The 15,415-nt window shown below is 51.7% G+C and overlaps 1 protein-coding gene across 1 annotated transcript in view; it reads left to right on the top strand.

Annotated features, from left to right (window-relative positions):
* LOC105979627 (contactin-associated protein-like 2) overlaps positions 1-15,415 on the top strand; it is a 614,985-nt gene that overhangs the window by 221,467 nt on the left and 378,103 nt on the right. The window contains exon 4 of the mRNA XM_045288903.1: positions 1,091-1,238. Coding sequence (XP_045144838.1) covers positions 1,091-1,238 — 148 coding nt within the window. The remainder of the gene's footprint in view (positions 1-1,090; positions 1,239-15,415) is intronic.

Genomic DNA, 15,415 nt, shown 5'->3' with positions numbered 1-15,415 from the left:
AGGATCTACATATAACCTCCTCCCTGGGAGACGGACAACAGAAAAGTGGGTGAAGGGAGTTGTTGGACAGTGCAAGATGTGACAAAAATAATTTATAAATTATCAAGGGTTCATGAGGGAGTGGGGAACGGGGAGGGAGGGGGGAAACTGAGGAGCAGCAGATGCCAGGGGCTTAAGTAGAGAGCAAATGTTTTGCGAATGATGAGGGCAATGAATGTACAAATGTGCTTTACACAATTGATGTATGTATGGATTGTGATAAGACTTGTATGAGCTCCTAATAAAATGATTTTTAAAAAACTGTAAAATCTTATTCAGTATATCTAGGTTAAAAATCCAAGTTCTCAGCAGGGGTCAAACCAGAATGCACTGGTTTAATGCACCGCATAGAACTGAAGTGAACTGTATAGCCAGGGCAAGAATCAATATTCTCTTCACAAAAGATGCTGCACGTCGTAAAGGTTCAGAGAATGGAGCCCCAGCTGGAACAGACGGTTACCAGGCTCGCTGCTGGCCCAGAAGGTGGAGGTTCATGTCCACCCAGGGGCCACTGAAAACCCAATGGTGCCCAGGGGACTCTGAGACACAAAGGTCCACAGGAGTCAGAATCGACTGGCTAGCAACTGATGGGGGGGTGGCGGGGGGCACCCACTACACAGAAGATGACTCACAAATGCTCAGGGTGCTGGCACACCCGTTATGCAGTAGACAGTGTACAAATGTTTGCCGAGCTACTGGTGTCCATGCCCGCGGACTGGTCCTTTGTTCTCAGCTCATGAACCCGGGGACATCTCTCTGACTGGCAGTGACAGGGTTTCTCTCCTTCCTGCAGTGGGCAGAGGAAGGTAGTGTGCGTGGGTATTTCTTGAAGGAGGAAGCATGCTGGACTCTAGAAAAAGCCCTGCCTGTGGCGTGGAAGTGCAGTGTTGGGCGGTGCCTTCCGCGAGCATTCACAGAGGGAGGGGTAGCGCTCGTTCATTCTTCTCTCCACCTGCTGGTGCAGCCGAAAGGACCCAGGTGGGCCAATCTGAGTGTGCCGAGCCGCTGTGAGCTTTGTCTCCTAATGCCAGCTGCCTCTTCCACCCCCCAGGCTTTCCCCGGGAACATCAACTCGGATGGCGTGGTCCGGCATGACCTGCAGTACCCACTGACCGCCCGATACGTACGTCTGGTGCCCCTGGACTGGAACGCAGAGGGTCGCATTGGGCTGCGAGCTGAGGTCTACGGCTGCTCTTACTGTGAGTCTCTCTCTCTCTCTCTGCACCTGCATCATCATTGCCCGCCTCTGCCAGGAGGGTGCCACCTTAGCCTGAACTAAGATGAAGTGTAAGGTTGTTTCATTACACACCTGAAATGAATGTTACACGGGCACCCTCACACAGAGGCACTCAAGCACACACACCGATAGGCACACACACACAGACCAAGGAAAACACACACGCAAGGACACTTTAAGCACACCTCAAGTCAGAGATTCAGTGCTTAACTCCTGTTCACCAGGCAAACTGAGTAAGTCACCTGGAGGCGTAGGGACTATTGAACAGGAGCACCCTCGGGCTGAGGTCGATAGGTGAGGGCCCTGCTATTGTGTGCCCGGGTAACGCGCTGCCCACGTTCACCCTGTTCTTGCCATTGGCCCCAGGATGGGAACAGCAACATGAAAGGAGAGGTTTTTCTCCGCGTGGTGTGTGTGCAGCCTGGGACCTGAGTCTAGATCACGCTCCTCTTGCGGGCCACGGTGTGTACGACTGGCTGCTCACAATGGTCAGGGTGGCGCCGGCTGGCGGGAGTTCTGTTCTGTTGTATGTCAGGTGGCTGAGAGTTGCAGCTGACGCGATGCCACCTAGCAACAACATAGCAAGGGCTTGCCCAGCCGTCCAGAAATACCACCTGGCATCGCTCAGAACGGAGAAGAAGCAGACAGACACTGATAAGAAAAGCTGGCCATCAGTCTACTGGTAAAAAGGATGACAAAGTAGTGAAAGCAAAATTTGCACAAAGGCGCTGAAGCTCAGAGGGCAGAGAGGGCAGAAAGGTGCTGGTGCAGACAACCCTGTGCTACTTCCTGCTCCTTGACCCACAGCGCCACCCGAGGTCAACCCAAGACCCATCCACACCCCAAAATCACAGGCCATACAACTGCTCAACAGTGAAACATTACAAACTTGATTTCAGACATAGTAGAGTCATCATTCACTGTTTTAAACCAGGGGTCCTCAAACTACGGCCCACGGGCCATATACGGCCCGCCAAGGACATTTATCCGGCCTGCTGAATGCTTTTGCTACCACTGCCTGTCCTTTCTAGCAGCTGACTCGTCCAGTATGCATGGGAATTTATTCATAGTTTTTTTAAAAAACTACAGTCCGGCTCTCCAATGGTCTGAGGGACAGTGAACTGGCCCCCTGTTTAAAAAGTGTGAGGACCCCTGTTTTAAACCTTCAGGCCAACAGGATCATAAAATGTATCTTGTGTCTTGTATCTGCACCCTTGTGGTCGAAAGGATGTTTGCAAAGGTCGTGTACTTACTTACTGGAGGCATTTGCTTGTCCGCGTTCATAGGTGTTATAGAAATATTCTCTGATCACTTGCCCGTTCTCATGGTAATGGTCACCTGCGTTGTCTCCAGATTTGGTCTACTCTGATCCAATCGCTATAAACAGGTGTGATGAATGCGGACCCAGGAAGGGATGTATGTTCGGCATTCGTCTAGACTGGAACAGTGTTTCTGGAAGGCTGTATCCATTCAGGCTCTCACGGCAATGCATCAGCATTCCTGTAGCTCCCTGAATTCACTAACATTTTGGTAGCATCTCCTTGAATATGTTAGCCATCCTGGTGGGTGTTGCTTTATAATTCCTGCCAGTTGAAATGCTCCGTTTTTCTGATTTCTACAGATGTTATGCTAATTGTCATGTGGGTATCCTCATTTTGAAATGGTTACTTAAAAAGTCATCCTATGTTTCTATTTTGTCTTCTAATTGGTTTGCATGTTTTTTTTAACTGCCAATTCCTTGCCTGCGTTCTTTCCATTCCAATGATGCCATTTGGACATGCATCTGATTTTTGACGTAGGTTCCTTTCAGGGGTGGAGCCCCGGGCCACGTGTTGGACTACTGTCCACAATATCAGCAGTTTAAACCCGCCAACTGCTGCTCCAGAGAAAGATGAGGCTGTCAGTTCTCTTCAAGATTTGCAGGCACAGAAACCCTAAGGAACAGTCAGTCTGGTAGAGTCACTGGACCTTGGAATTGACTCAAGATACAGTTGCTGCATTTTTTTTTTCTTTCAAGAAAACAGTTGTAGAGACCAAGCTGTTGAGGAGGTCGCTCCAGAAGGACTGCCTGACCTGTCCTCTCCACTCAGGTGTCCTTAAACATGACCAGGGGTTCTCCCCTCTGAAAGCAGAGTGTGAGGCTGCTTCAGGAAAAAACAAGGTTTTGTGGTGGACCCCAGGTACGGGCAACCACGGCAGGGGGAACAGCACCCGAATCAAAGGTGGAGTCTGTCTGCGCAGGTGTCAGCACCTCGGGGGGGAGGGGCCGAGCACGGGGGACCAGCCCTATGGAGCAGCTCTGCTCGGTCTCACAGGGTCATCGTGAGTCAGAATCGATGTGGCGCACTGGGTCCCTTAGGGAGCCCTGCTTGCTTGGTTGTTTTATCACTTGGGTCTATGCAAAAAGGCCCGTGGTCGGAGTAGTGGCTTCTCTGCGGAGGCCTGGTGTGCCCGTCTCTTTCTGAAAGCCTGTCCCATGAGCTGCATGCTACTCGGTGCAGCATGTTGAATGGGATTTCTTTGGGATTATTTGAATTTCAATAACTACGGGTGGCTAGGTGGTCATCATATGGAAACCGGCACTTTCTAGAATCTAAACACCTCTGTCTCAGTCTCCCCTTGCTTCTCCTTCATAATCTAAGCAGCCCAATAGGAGACATGCCTTCCTCCACTTGTTCCTTCATTCCTGCATTTAAACCCGTCTGTGGTGCATTGCCCTTAGTCTGCACTAGAATAATTTCACCATCCTGGTGATTCCACACTGTCAGTATCTCCCAGCTAGCCATCTCCCTGACCACACCAAATGCCCGCGGTGGAACATTTCTCATCTGTCCACTTTTGAAGAAAGAAAATAACATTCATCTCTTTTCCAAATATGCACACACAATCATACACACACACACACGCCTACATACACACTTACAGGAAGAGAAAGATCATGCTGAACCTATTTGTCATGGACACTTTTCAGAAAGTTGGTTGATCTCAGTTGGCCTCTCCTGGGCATGGTGAGGGAGGGGTGGGTCCACGGGAGGATGGAGGGGCCTCTTCAGATGGGCAGAGCCCTTCACTGCCATCTGCCATCAGAGGTGGGGAGCAGCAGGGGCCCTGGGAAGGGAGCTGGAACAACCAGAGACGTCCTCATCTTCCTGGGATCCTGAAGGGGGCGCAGCTGAGAGGCATCTTGGGCCAGAGCTCAGTGGGTAGAGGTGAGCATCAGTAACGTTGAAGTCTATGGGAGGGAGAAGTCTCTGCTGTCGGGGAATGGGGGCTCGGGACCCCTCTTGCATGGAGCTACATTTGTGCTGTCCATCCACAACCAGGGGTGTTGAGGGTGGCCATCAGGGCTGGGAAAGTGACTCTCACTCTGCCTGGGGGAGATGTGTCGGGTCTGTGGAAGGTGGCCATCAGGGCTAGGGTGGGGGGAGAAGTGCAGTTCCAGGGGCCGCTGAGGCTCTGTGGTCAATCCAGCGTGCACCCCAGCGCCCAGGCCTCGGAATGCGTTTTCAGTTTGTTGGCTACCCCTGCTGTTGGTTTTCCTCCCGTCCAGCTGACACAAGCTGTTTCTGTAATGAACACTAACAATATAGATAGGGCCTCCCCAGGGCACACTGAGGGGGCCCCTCCTGGAGCTTTGCTGGCCCACTTCCAGGCAAGCCCAGGGGCCAGAGGGCAACATCACTGCCCCCACAACTGCCGATGGAAGGCTCAACATTATCTTCAGAAACCAAGCCCGGGCAACAGAGATGTCACAATGAGCCAACCTCTCTGAGAACCAGCTCAGCCCTCCCAGCGAAGGGGACCTCTACCTGTGATGGCCGTCTGGTTGGCTCTGTCATGAGCCTAGCTGGTCACCACCGCAGAGGCTGACCAGGTGGCGCAGTGGTGGGATGCCTGCTGCTAACAGAGAAGCCTAGCAGTTCTAGTCTGCCAACCCCTCTGGGAGAAGAGCCCCAGCAACCAGTCCTGTCAAACCCTCGGCCTTGAGGACCCCGTGGCAGTGTGGTCACTGTGAGTCAGAGGTGTTTCCATGGCACCCACCAGTGGCCACCACACCGTCCCCCAGAAAACCACAGCGGTGGTCGGAGGCCTGAGAGACATGTTCCAGAAGAAAGTGGGGTGTGGCTGCACCTCGTCTTTTCCAGCCTGCACATGGCAGGTCTGCACCCTCCCATGGGACCACAGATGCCCAGCTCTCCCCAGGGGTCTGCCAGGGTGGATGGGCCACTCTTTGAAGGACGTCTGTTTACATCTGTTGACCTGGGCTAGAAAGAAAGGATCCTTCAAGAGTTCAGCCAATGTGCTCTTCTTCAACCCGCTGGATCATTTTGAATGGGCCTGGTCATTATCACCCCGCACTGCCATCCGGTCAGCTCTGGTGACCCTGAGGGGCAGGCAGAACTGCCCTTGTGGGTTTCCAGGACCTTAGCTCTTTATAGGAGGAGAAGGGAGGCTAGTCTGTCCATGCATCTTTGGGGCAGCCTGCCTACCAGCACTGGGAAGGAGGTTCTTGCCCACCTCTATTCTCCAAGAGCAGAGCGCTGGGTGGAGAGATGGGCAGTAGGCAGGCTCATCCTCTGTGGTGGCAGAGCACTGGGGGAGCCCTCTCACCTGGGTCAGGAATGGGTGACATGTTGCCTACCACCCAGAGAAGAGTTTGAACGTAGGAGGAAGGCAGGGGCACACTGGCCAGAAAGGCTTTTGTGAAGCTATGGAGGTGTGAAAGCACGTGGCCGTGGCCTCCCGTACCAGCAGGAACCACCACGGGGTAATTGGTGGACGGAGAATCTTGGTGGCCCCTCGTGGGTCAGAACAGAATGACAGGCCTTCTGTGGCTGGTTTTGGGAATCCGATCTGAGCCACCAACCATCCCGTAAATAGCCTCGTGCTTAAGCGCTGTGCCACCACTGCCCCATGTATAGGAAGATGAAATGGAGTAGGGGCTAGGACAAAGATGACCGGGGTGGCGGGTGGGGTGAATATACCGTGACACAGCTTCGTCCGTCCCATGAGCACTGACCAGCTTCTGTTCTTTGTGAAGCACTTTATGGAGTTTCACTGTACAACACAAGTCTGATCCAGCCACCGCTGTGCAAAGACCCTTCCACGGGGACTCTGCCTGAAAAGCCTGTGCTTTGGGCTTGACATGTAGGTGCCCCCCACCCTCAGTAGCTGTCTGTGCAGCCAGATCCACCAGCTCCACGCCTCACTCTGATCCAGTAATGCAAAGGGTTTCTGTTCCCACGTCTTAACCAGCTCCGCCCCTGCTCCCCCTCCAGGGGGGGTCTGCCCTCCTCAGTCTGTACCGGACCAACAGCTCTTGCTTGCTAAGACACAGAGGAGCTGTGGTCTGGTACAAGAAGTCTTCCCTGACTTGCAAGAATGATCCATGAGGCTCACCTGACTTCTGGCCCCACGTTGCACCCTATAAATGCTTCCAAAGGGACACTTCCTCCGAGGGTTCCCAGAGCAGACTGTAAGGTACCGTGGGGGTGAAGGGCACTTTATGTTTGACACGTCATCGAATTGCATGCACCCTTGACATGATCAGCATTCGCTGAGATGAGCTGGCGCCGGGTTATGAATGAAGGGACCCAGTGCTTACCTCAGCAGACACACATCCCTCTGCAGGTGAACTGGCCGGACTAGGTCCCACCACACTGTGCTGGGAGAAGGGAAGCGGAGCCCTGTGGGTAGTGGTTACACACAGTGGTTACATACTGCAAAACCCTGCATTTCGAAACCACCAGCCACTCCTCGGGAGAAAGAGGGGACTTTCCACTTTGGGAACGCATTTCAGCCTTGAAAGCCCACAGAGGCAGTTCGTTCAACCCTGTCCGGTAGGGTCGCTGTGACTCTGTATTGACTCTGCGGCCGTGAGTTTGGTGTGGGAGGGATGGGTAGGCCTGCCAACTGCAAGCTCGGTGACTGGGATCCCCCAGATGAGAGTTTCTGCTCCCACAATGATTAATACCCCTTTGGAGACCCAAATGGGGCACATCTCCTCTGTCCCAGAAGATGGTCACGAGTGCGCGTGGACTCCGGAGCAGGCTGTGGGTTGACGGCTTCAATTCTGACTCATGGTGACCCTACAAGAGCAGAAGGGAACTGGCCCTGGGAGACTCGTGAGGGCAACCTTTCCAAAGACGGCACAGGACAGGGCGGCGTCCCTTCTGTTCAACAGGGGGTCTCTGTGAGTTGGAACTGGCTGGGCAGCAGCTGACAACCACACCCTCTCCCAACCTGATCACCAGCCCTTCTTGTGCAGAACCTCAGCGCAAAGACTAACTGCCAAGCTTTGGTTGGCATTTTGTCTCTGAGCTGTGTGTGCCACCCATAGAATTTTAAAACGTTGAAGCAGGCACTAAATTTAATTCTATTAGCTGTTCCAAGGTGTGGTCGTTACATCATCTGTTGTCTATTTGGGACTTAAGATTGAAGGGGTGGGATTTAGCCTGTCAATCAGGTCGTAGCTTGATGACCTCATTTGGAGGAGCTAAGGCGATAACTAGCTCACTGGAGGCCCCTGCCAGCACTGAGATGCTTCCACTACCACTGGATCCACAAGAATTTTCACGCACTGGCCTGTGATCTTCCTGCATTCGGCATCATTGCATGTGTTGCGTTAATCTGAAGAATAATTTATAGATTGGTATCGGACATGTGGGCTAATATCAGACTTAAGGTCTTGATCCGGACTGGGCTGGGGCGTTTTCTTAATATTCAATTGCTCTTGTATATAAAGCTCTTTCTTACACACACATGCGTGTCTCTAGTCACCCAGACTGACACGCAAGGGGCCTATGCAGGGCGGGGCACACACTCTCCCCCTTTCATGTTTCTAAGTTTGGGTCTCGCGTGATTCACGCACAAGATCATTTCAGATTGCATTCCGCGAGACGACTTCAGAGCACATGTGCATAAATTGCCTAATTGCTTTTCACCAGAGAGAAAAGTGCAGCGCTCTTAATAATGAATTGGGCTTTTATACCTACATTAAAACGAACATAAAAGTAGATCAACGTAAAATACACTTACCAGTGATCCAGGCCAAGTTACCCACGGTAAAGAGGTGATTAAAACAGCCGCGTGAGCTTTGTATGTCTCCAAGACACACTTTGTTCTTCACTTTGCATGTAATTACATGTGAAGATAAGCAGAGGGGATGAATTGCAAGGGATCAAGGAGAAATCAGAAATATTCGTTCTTTGAAGAGAATCAGGACTGATATTCAAGAGTGGGTAGAATGATTTGGTTTCTCCCAGAGTAGCTTGTATTTCTGACTGAAGTTATTACACTTGTTATTTTTTTTAAAAGGGTGGATAGAGAAGAAGGGGGGAGAGGAAGGACTTGGCCTGTGTGTGTCAGCATGCCCCCCTGGTGATCAGGCTGCATCTGATAGTCCATCCAGGGGGCAGTCCGATGGATTAGGTGGTGACCCTGCCAGATCAGATCAGCCCCGGACCACCTCCCACCCCCCCACCCGATCAACAATTGAAAGGCATAGGAGTGACCCACCCCTAAGGGGAAAGGTGACTGGACTCTCCATCCAATCCACTGAGGCCCAGCCAAGGTCAGCGTGTGCTCAGAGACAAGCTCGGGAGGCAGGGAGAGATGGACAGAAGGACAAATGGACACCAGACCCCAGGGAGGAAGTGTGGAGACACTGATACATTCGGGGAGCACACCGAGGTGAGGAAGCCAAATGGGTGCAGTGATGAACAGGACACGACAGACCCCGGACACCTTCACCCCAACTGCCAGGCAACAGAAACACAAGGCGCTCCCATCCTGTCGTCTGACCTCGCTCTACAGGTCCTCTGCTCAGGGGACCCAGGCCCGGGGGTCATTGGAGGGCAGCGTTGACCCTGAATGGTGTCGAGGCCATGGAGAAGAGGGACTGTTCTCAAGGCTCCTGAAGGGAGTCCCTCCTGAGGCTGTTCAATGTGAGCCCTGACAAAGAGGACAGAGTGGAGAAAGGCGTGGAATAAAGACCCGTGTCATAAAACGGGCCAGGCTGCGACCTTGAAAGGAGGCACTGTTGGAACCACAGGGACAATGGCCCTGGCCCACCCTTCCGGTTTGGGGATGAACCCACCCCAGGGCGACATTTTCAGCCAAAATGTAGATAGTTCTTTCAGAGGGACAGTGACCCGGGCCAGGTCCCCAGTCAGCATTGCCACCACGTGTGATCCAAAGGGCAGCATGTGCCCACGGACAGCATTCAGAAAGGTAAGGAGGACAGGGGGATCGAGACAGGAGACACAGGGAGGATGGACGGTGCTGGGTGATGGCCCTTAGAGGAGGTGGCTGTGGAGGAGACGAAGCCACGCACCATCACACTGCTGGTGTGGACCCGATGATCCACTCCCTGAGCCTTCACCAATTCACGAGACAAAATAAAAAATAAAAAACTAAAAGGGTAAAGGGTGCAGCTGAGATAGGGGAGGGTGCAGCTGTTGATAACAAACCTGGGTCCAAAGTCCTTTCCATGAATGGATTTTCCAAGAGAGGAGGAGACGTTGCCAAGGCATGGTGAGGATTTGTTGAGGACAGGAATGAGCCACCGTGGGGCCCGTGTCTCCGCATGGCCCGTAAATGAAGTGCGTGGTTCACACAGAGAGGACCGGGGAGACGCTGACGCAGCTGGAGCTCTGAGCAGGTCCCCGAGGGCCCTGGCCTGGTCCTTGATGCACGAACGAGAAGCCAGCGCGAGTACCAGAGCTGCACACAGGCGCTCGAGGCAAGCCCAGGTGGTGTGCGTAAGAAACAGCACCTGGGCTCCCATCCTCGAAGGCTGGGGTCTGGCCTCAGCCCCCCTCGCACCTTCTTCCTGGGCTCTGTAGCAGTGAGTTTGGGGTTTCCTCCCCACCCGCAAGCGCTTCTGGCGCAGGAGAAATGTGCGGGGGCTTCAAAACGTCCCGGAACCATCCCCTGGTCTCTGGACTCCACTGTACCGTGAAGTTTGTGAAGCTTCCTCTTACTGCCTATGTGTTCTCATGAGGAGACGTGGAGCGGACCCCAGTCGCCCAAGGGGTTCAGCATCAGGTAGCTGAATGGAAAGGCTGATGGTTCAAGCCCACGTCCTGCTCTATGGAAGACAGATGAGGCCGTCAGCTTCCTTCCTTCGTGCCGACAGACCTGGAAACCCTAGTGGGCATTCCAACGTGTCCTGTGGGGTGGGTCCTGGTGAGTCCGAATCAGCCCCCAGTCAGCGGGCTTGGTGGCTGGGCTGCCAACTGAGTGGCTGGTGTCTTGGACCCACCCCAGGGCTCCATGGGAGAAGGCTGAGCAACTGCTTCTTAACATGACAACCCAGCAGCACCGCAGGGAAGTTCTCTGTCAGACAGGCTCGCCAGGATGCAGAGTCCAAACTCAAAACCTCGCTGCCACTGAGTCGATGCCAACTGGGAGTGACCCTGTAGGACAGGGTAGAAATGCCCATGTGGGTTTCAGAAGGGGCTGGTGGTTTTGAACCACTGACCTTACAGCTAGCATCCCAGCTTGTAAGCACTCCGCCACCAGGGCTCCTGCTGCAGAATCCAGGGACCACATCACACAAGTGACACACTGGTACAGCTCCTCCCACCTGTGAGTTTTCTCTGAAGGAGACCCATGAGCACATGCTCCGCTGACAGCTCCATCCCACCAGGACTGGGCCTCCGCAGGTCCCTGCTCACCCCAGGACCTTCTGCAGAGAGCCCAACTGGGTGCAGAAGGCCTGTCCAGCCCAGCCAGCACTTTCCATCAACCCCCCCTACCCGTGCATCCCCTAACTGCCTTTTATATGCAGGTGAGCCTGGATTTATATCAGGTGATCCACGGAACATTAAAGGCAATGGTTAGTTATATCGACCGTCAGCACTCCGTTTATGACCCCTGTTTAAGGCGAGGAGAGAAGGAAATGTGAAACCACGCAAACATACACTAAGAGGTTATTTTATTAGCTTTTATTTTTGAGTTGTTAGCCTTAATTATCACCTGTTTAAATGAGCTTGGCTAGGGAGGGAAGAACAGATATGTAAGGGGCTGATGATCCCCTCATTAATCGAAAATAACAATCTAATAAAAAAATCATGACTATGCTGACTTCTCACATTCCCAGCAATCTAAGGTAAAATGTCAAAGCCCACTGCCATGGGGTTGGGTCTGACCCCGCCTGGCCCCTGCTCCCTAGATTTTAACCCTTCACAGGGGCAGACAGCCTCCTCTTCCCCCTGACCCTGGCAGGAGCTCTGAGGCTGTGAACTTTCATGGAATCAGACGGCCTCATCTTCCACGGATCAACTGGCACCATTATCGGTTCACAGTTGGCAGCTCAATAATTCCCCAACCATGCCCCTGGGGCGCCTTGCTCCTGGGGGACCCCCTTAAATGAAGAATGGACATTGCTCATCATCAAAAGCACACAGGACCCCATCTGAAGCATGCGCCTCTGAACTGTACATGTAGAAATGGCAGAAACACTGCCTCTTGGGTTTTGCGTACACTCAGGAAAACAGAAAAATTAATAAATGGTCATATTAAAATATTGAATGACTAATTTCTATTAGAAGACCATCGGACCCTTTATCCAGAGACAAGCCAACAATTTCACAGCTTTATTTTTAAATTGTTCTGTCATATTTCAAGCTACTTAGAATATTTTTAAGAACTCTGTACTGCTTTTAGCTCAAGTATTGATGATATGTTCTCATGCTCACAACGGTGTGCAGCAGTCGAGTTCTCTGGCCAGGCGTGTCTTGGTGGACTGGGAGAACGCTCCTGGAAGTAGACATAGCCAGCTGACCACTCTTCCATTTCTCTCCGACTCTCTGGAGGAAAATTTCCCTGGAAAGGGAGGTAGGAGACCTGGACCCTTCTTATAAGTGAGCTAGGGGCTCTGCCTGCCGTGAACCGGTTATAGGCAGTCCTTGGTGTAGAATCATTAATGATCGAACTGTTTCCTAGAACCTCTCACTGCTATTCAGTCAGCGCTGACTCCGAGCGACCCTGTAAGACAGGACAGAGTTCTGTCGGTTGGCTTCCAAGACTGTAACTCTTTATGGGAACAAAACGTCTCCTCTTTCTCCCATGGAGTGCCTGCTGGTCCCCAGTGCTTTATTCACTATGCCATGAGGGCACCCGTTTCAGTGCCTGGAGCTGGTCACCCCTGACTTCAGGTTGCTTACTGACTTTATCGATCACGGGCACCCTAGAGGACCGGGCACATTGCCTGCGAGGGTCTTCAAGCCGGTGCTCGCTGTGGACGCTGATGGCCACAGCTTTCTCCCAGGGAGAGAGGACGGATTACTGTGGTTAATTGCCTTCCTGTTGGTCTGACTGAGGCCCCGCGTGTTGGGGGGCTCAGGTGCCGCAGATTCAGGGGTGGGATTCACCCGATGAGCACCCGCTCGGCAGAGCTGACACCTAACTCCTTTTTGAGTTAGGCGGACTGGTAAAGTGGCACTTGCTATCAGGGCTTTCTCTACGGTGGGCGTTTGCTCAGTCCACTTCAGTGTGGAAAGCACACATGTATGTTCCTTCCTTTTACATTCATCTGCGCAATAGCATATTCTCGATGCTCAGAAATGCTCGTTCCATCCATAGGTATAAAATAATTAGACGGAACTATGCTTGTGATATTTATTTCATAAAGCTCATTATACTTTTGATGAAATACTATGTTTTTATCCTCTTGTGTTTATTACTTCAGGCAACAAACCTAAGGAGAAAAAGTGTCAAAGGATCAGAGGGTGGCACACTGTCATTTGTTTCAGCTGTGCATCACACCCCAAATCCCCATGAGGTATTGATGAGGGATGGTGCAATTCCTGAAAGTGTTCAAAGAGCTAAAACTATTGTCAGAACAACTGCTGTAAGTTCAGCAGAGAAGGTGTTTTCCAAGATGAACATACGCTCAGAGAAGAGAAACTGCTTGTTCCTGATGTATCCAACACAATGCCCATTCACCGACTCAGCCTCCCTAAAGGAAGGTGGTCATGTTCCTACAGTGAAGAGATGGTGAAGGACCAATCACACAGCCGATGATGCTCAGAAAAAAAGAGAATATTGCACATGAGGATGTCAATCAAGAATTTGGAAATACTTTAAAGAACAGTTTTATTGGGGTTTTTTCAGGTATTATTTAATATTTTTGAAAATTAATAGTTTGAAACTCTTTCTTAGAATATAATACAATTTTCTGAACCTCGTCTATTGTTCTGATGTATTAGCTAAATGGAATAGTACACTACATTTCAGTGTATTGTTGTTGTTTTTCATACTTAAAATGAGCGCTAGGGCAGAGAACTGTTGTTAAATTATTCCAATCTCATCAAGCCCAGAGGGTCTCCTGGGCTTTGTGAAGTCAGATCTCTATGACGTCAGACATTCATGAAGTCAGATTGAGTTGGTCTGGGTGGACTAGAGAAACAAATTCATAGACACTCGTGTGTATAAGAAAGAGCTTTATAGACAAGAGCAGTTGAATATTGAGAAAACATCCTAGCCAAGATGAAATCAAGTCCTTAAGTCCAATATTAGCCCTTATGACTGATACCAATCTGTAAGTTCCTCTTCAGACTCATGAAACACATGCAGTGATGTTGAATTCAGGAAGGTCAGAGGCCTGTGGGTGGAAAGTCTTGTGGATCCTGTGGTGGTGGAAGCATCTCAGTGCTGGCAGGGGTCTCCCTCCACGTGGCTCCTCCAGCGCCAGGGCTCTAGCATAGCTACCTGGGTCTTGTCAACAGGAATACGAAGCAGAGTGTCTGTGTGTATCAGGCCTCCAGTGAGCTCTTTATCTTCTCTGAGCCTCTAAATAAGGTCATCGAGCCTGACCTCGCAGACAGGCTAGACGCCACCCCTTTGCATGTTGGCAGGAGATTAGGTAACTGCCACAAAAAGCTTTATGAAGTGTGACCTTCAAGAAGTCAGACCTCACGAACCACATCTTCCTGAAATCACATCTTCCTGAAATCAGATCACGAGGCCTGTCGCCGGCAGGCCTCTAGATGGATGCTACATCGGCAGTCTTTTGATAGGTCCTTGCTGCTGTGTCCTCCGGAGCTGATTAGTACTCATAACAGATAAGAATGGTCCAGGAGCTCCCTGAGCTGTGATCATTGCGGGAGCAGATCCTCAGTCCTTTCTCCCTTCAAGATCCTGGGTGGGTTTGAACCATTGACTTTTGGGTTCATAGCCAATCACTTGGCCATAGTGCCACCAGAGTCCTTAATACGCTAAAGGCTGCTGGTCCCGTTATTCTTATTACGTGCCACCGGTGAGTTGACTCTGCCTCACAGTGAGCCCACATGACAGCTTGGCAGTGGGCCCTGGGCTTGGGTCTCAGGGCGGAAGAGCACCGGGCCTTTCTTCCTCAGAACCGCTGGGTGAGTTCAAACGTCCCACCTTGCGGTTAGCAATGGAGCCTGTAAACACTGTGTCACCTGGGCTGCCGGGGATGCGCGCAGTGGGGCGGGATGTGTGGAGGGGCTGCAGACACACTCTGCAGGGCCATACAGCTGATGGGTGGTGGATGCCCTTCACTTGGCTGGACTGATGGTTTTCTTTTCTTATTCAAAGAGACCAAGTCAAAGAACTGTTTGAGCCTCACTTTGGTCCAGCTGAATTGCTTTGTTAGAAAAAGGCTTGACCACAAAATTGATTCTCTTTACATTGACTTAGTAAATGAGTCCCTTAACCTTGGTAGGGAAACAGGGGGAAGCGGCTGGCACTGCTCTGATTCCCGGCAACCAATGGCATGCTAGGCTCACACGTCACTTCATCTCACCATGGCTTTCCCACGAAGGAGGCATTTTGGGGACCTCAGCAGCAGTGATTGACGCTGGTTTAAAGGAGAATGCTGTCTGTCTGTCGGGAGACACAGGAGCTAGGAGCCGAGCAATAGCTCCCTCGTCCTGACTGTGATTGTACCTGAAATGGCCCGCAAGAACCCTGCATGGGAGACGAGCCTGTCCGACTGCGAAGGAGATGGTTGGAGCTTGGGGAAGTGGGGTGCTGGGAGAACCAGGAAGGAGGTGGTTGGAGCTTGGGGAAGTGGGGTGCTGGGAGAACCAGGAAGGAGATGGTTGGAGCTTGGGGAAGTGAGGTGCTGGGAGAACCAGGAAGGAGATGGTTGGAGCTTGGGGAAGTGAG

The sequence above is a fragment of the Echinops telfairi genome, unplaced genomic scaffold (assembly GCF_000313985.2).
Source record: "Echinops telfairi isolate 266 unplaced genomic scaffold, ASM31398v2 ScPeMD7_23;HRSCAF=83, whole genome shotgun sequence".
Lineage (NCBI taxonomy): Eukaryota > Metazoa > Chordata > Mammalia > Afrosoricida > Tenrecidae > Echinops > Echinops telfairi.
Note: the sequence above shows the minus strand (reverse complement) of the source record. Positions and strands in the feature narration are given on the sequence as shown.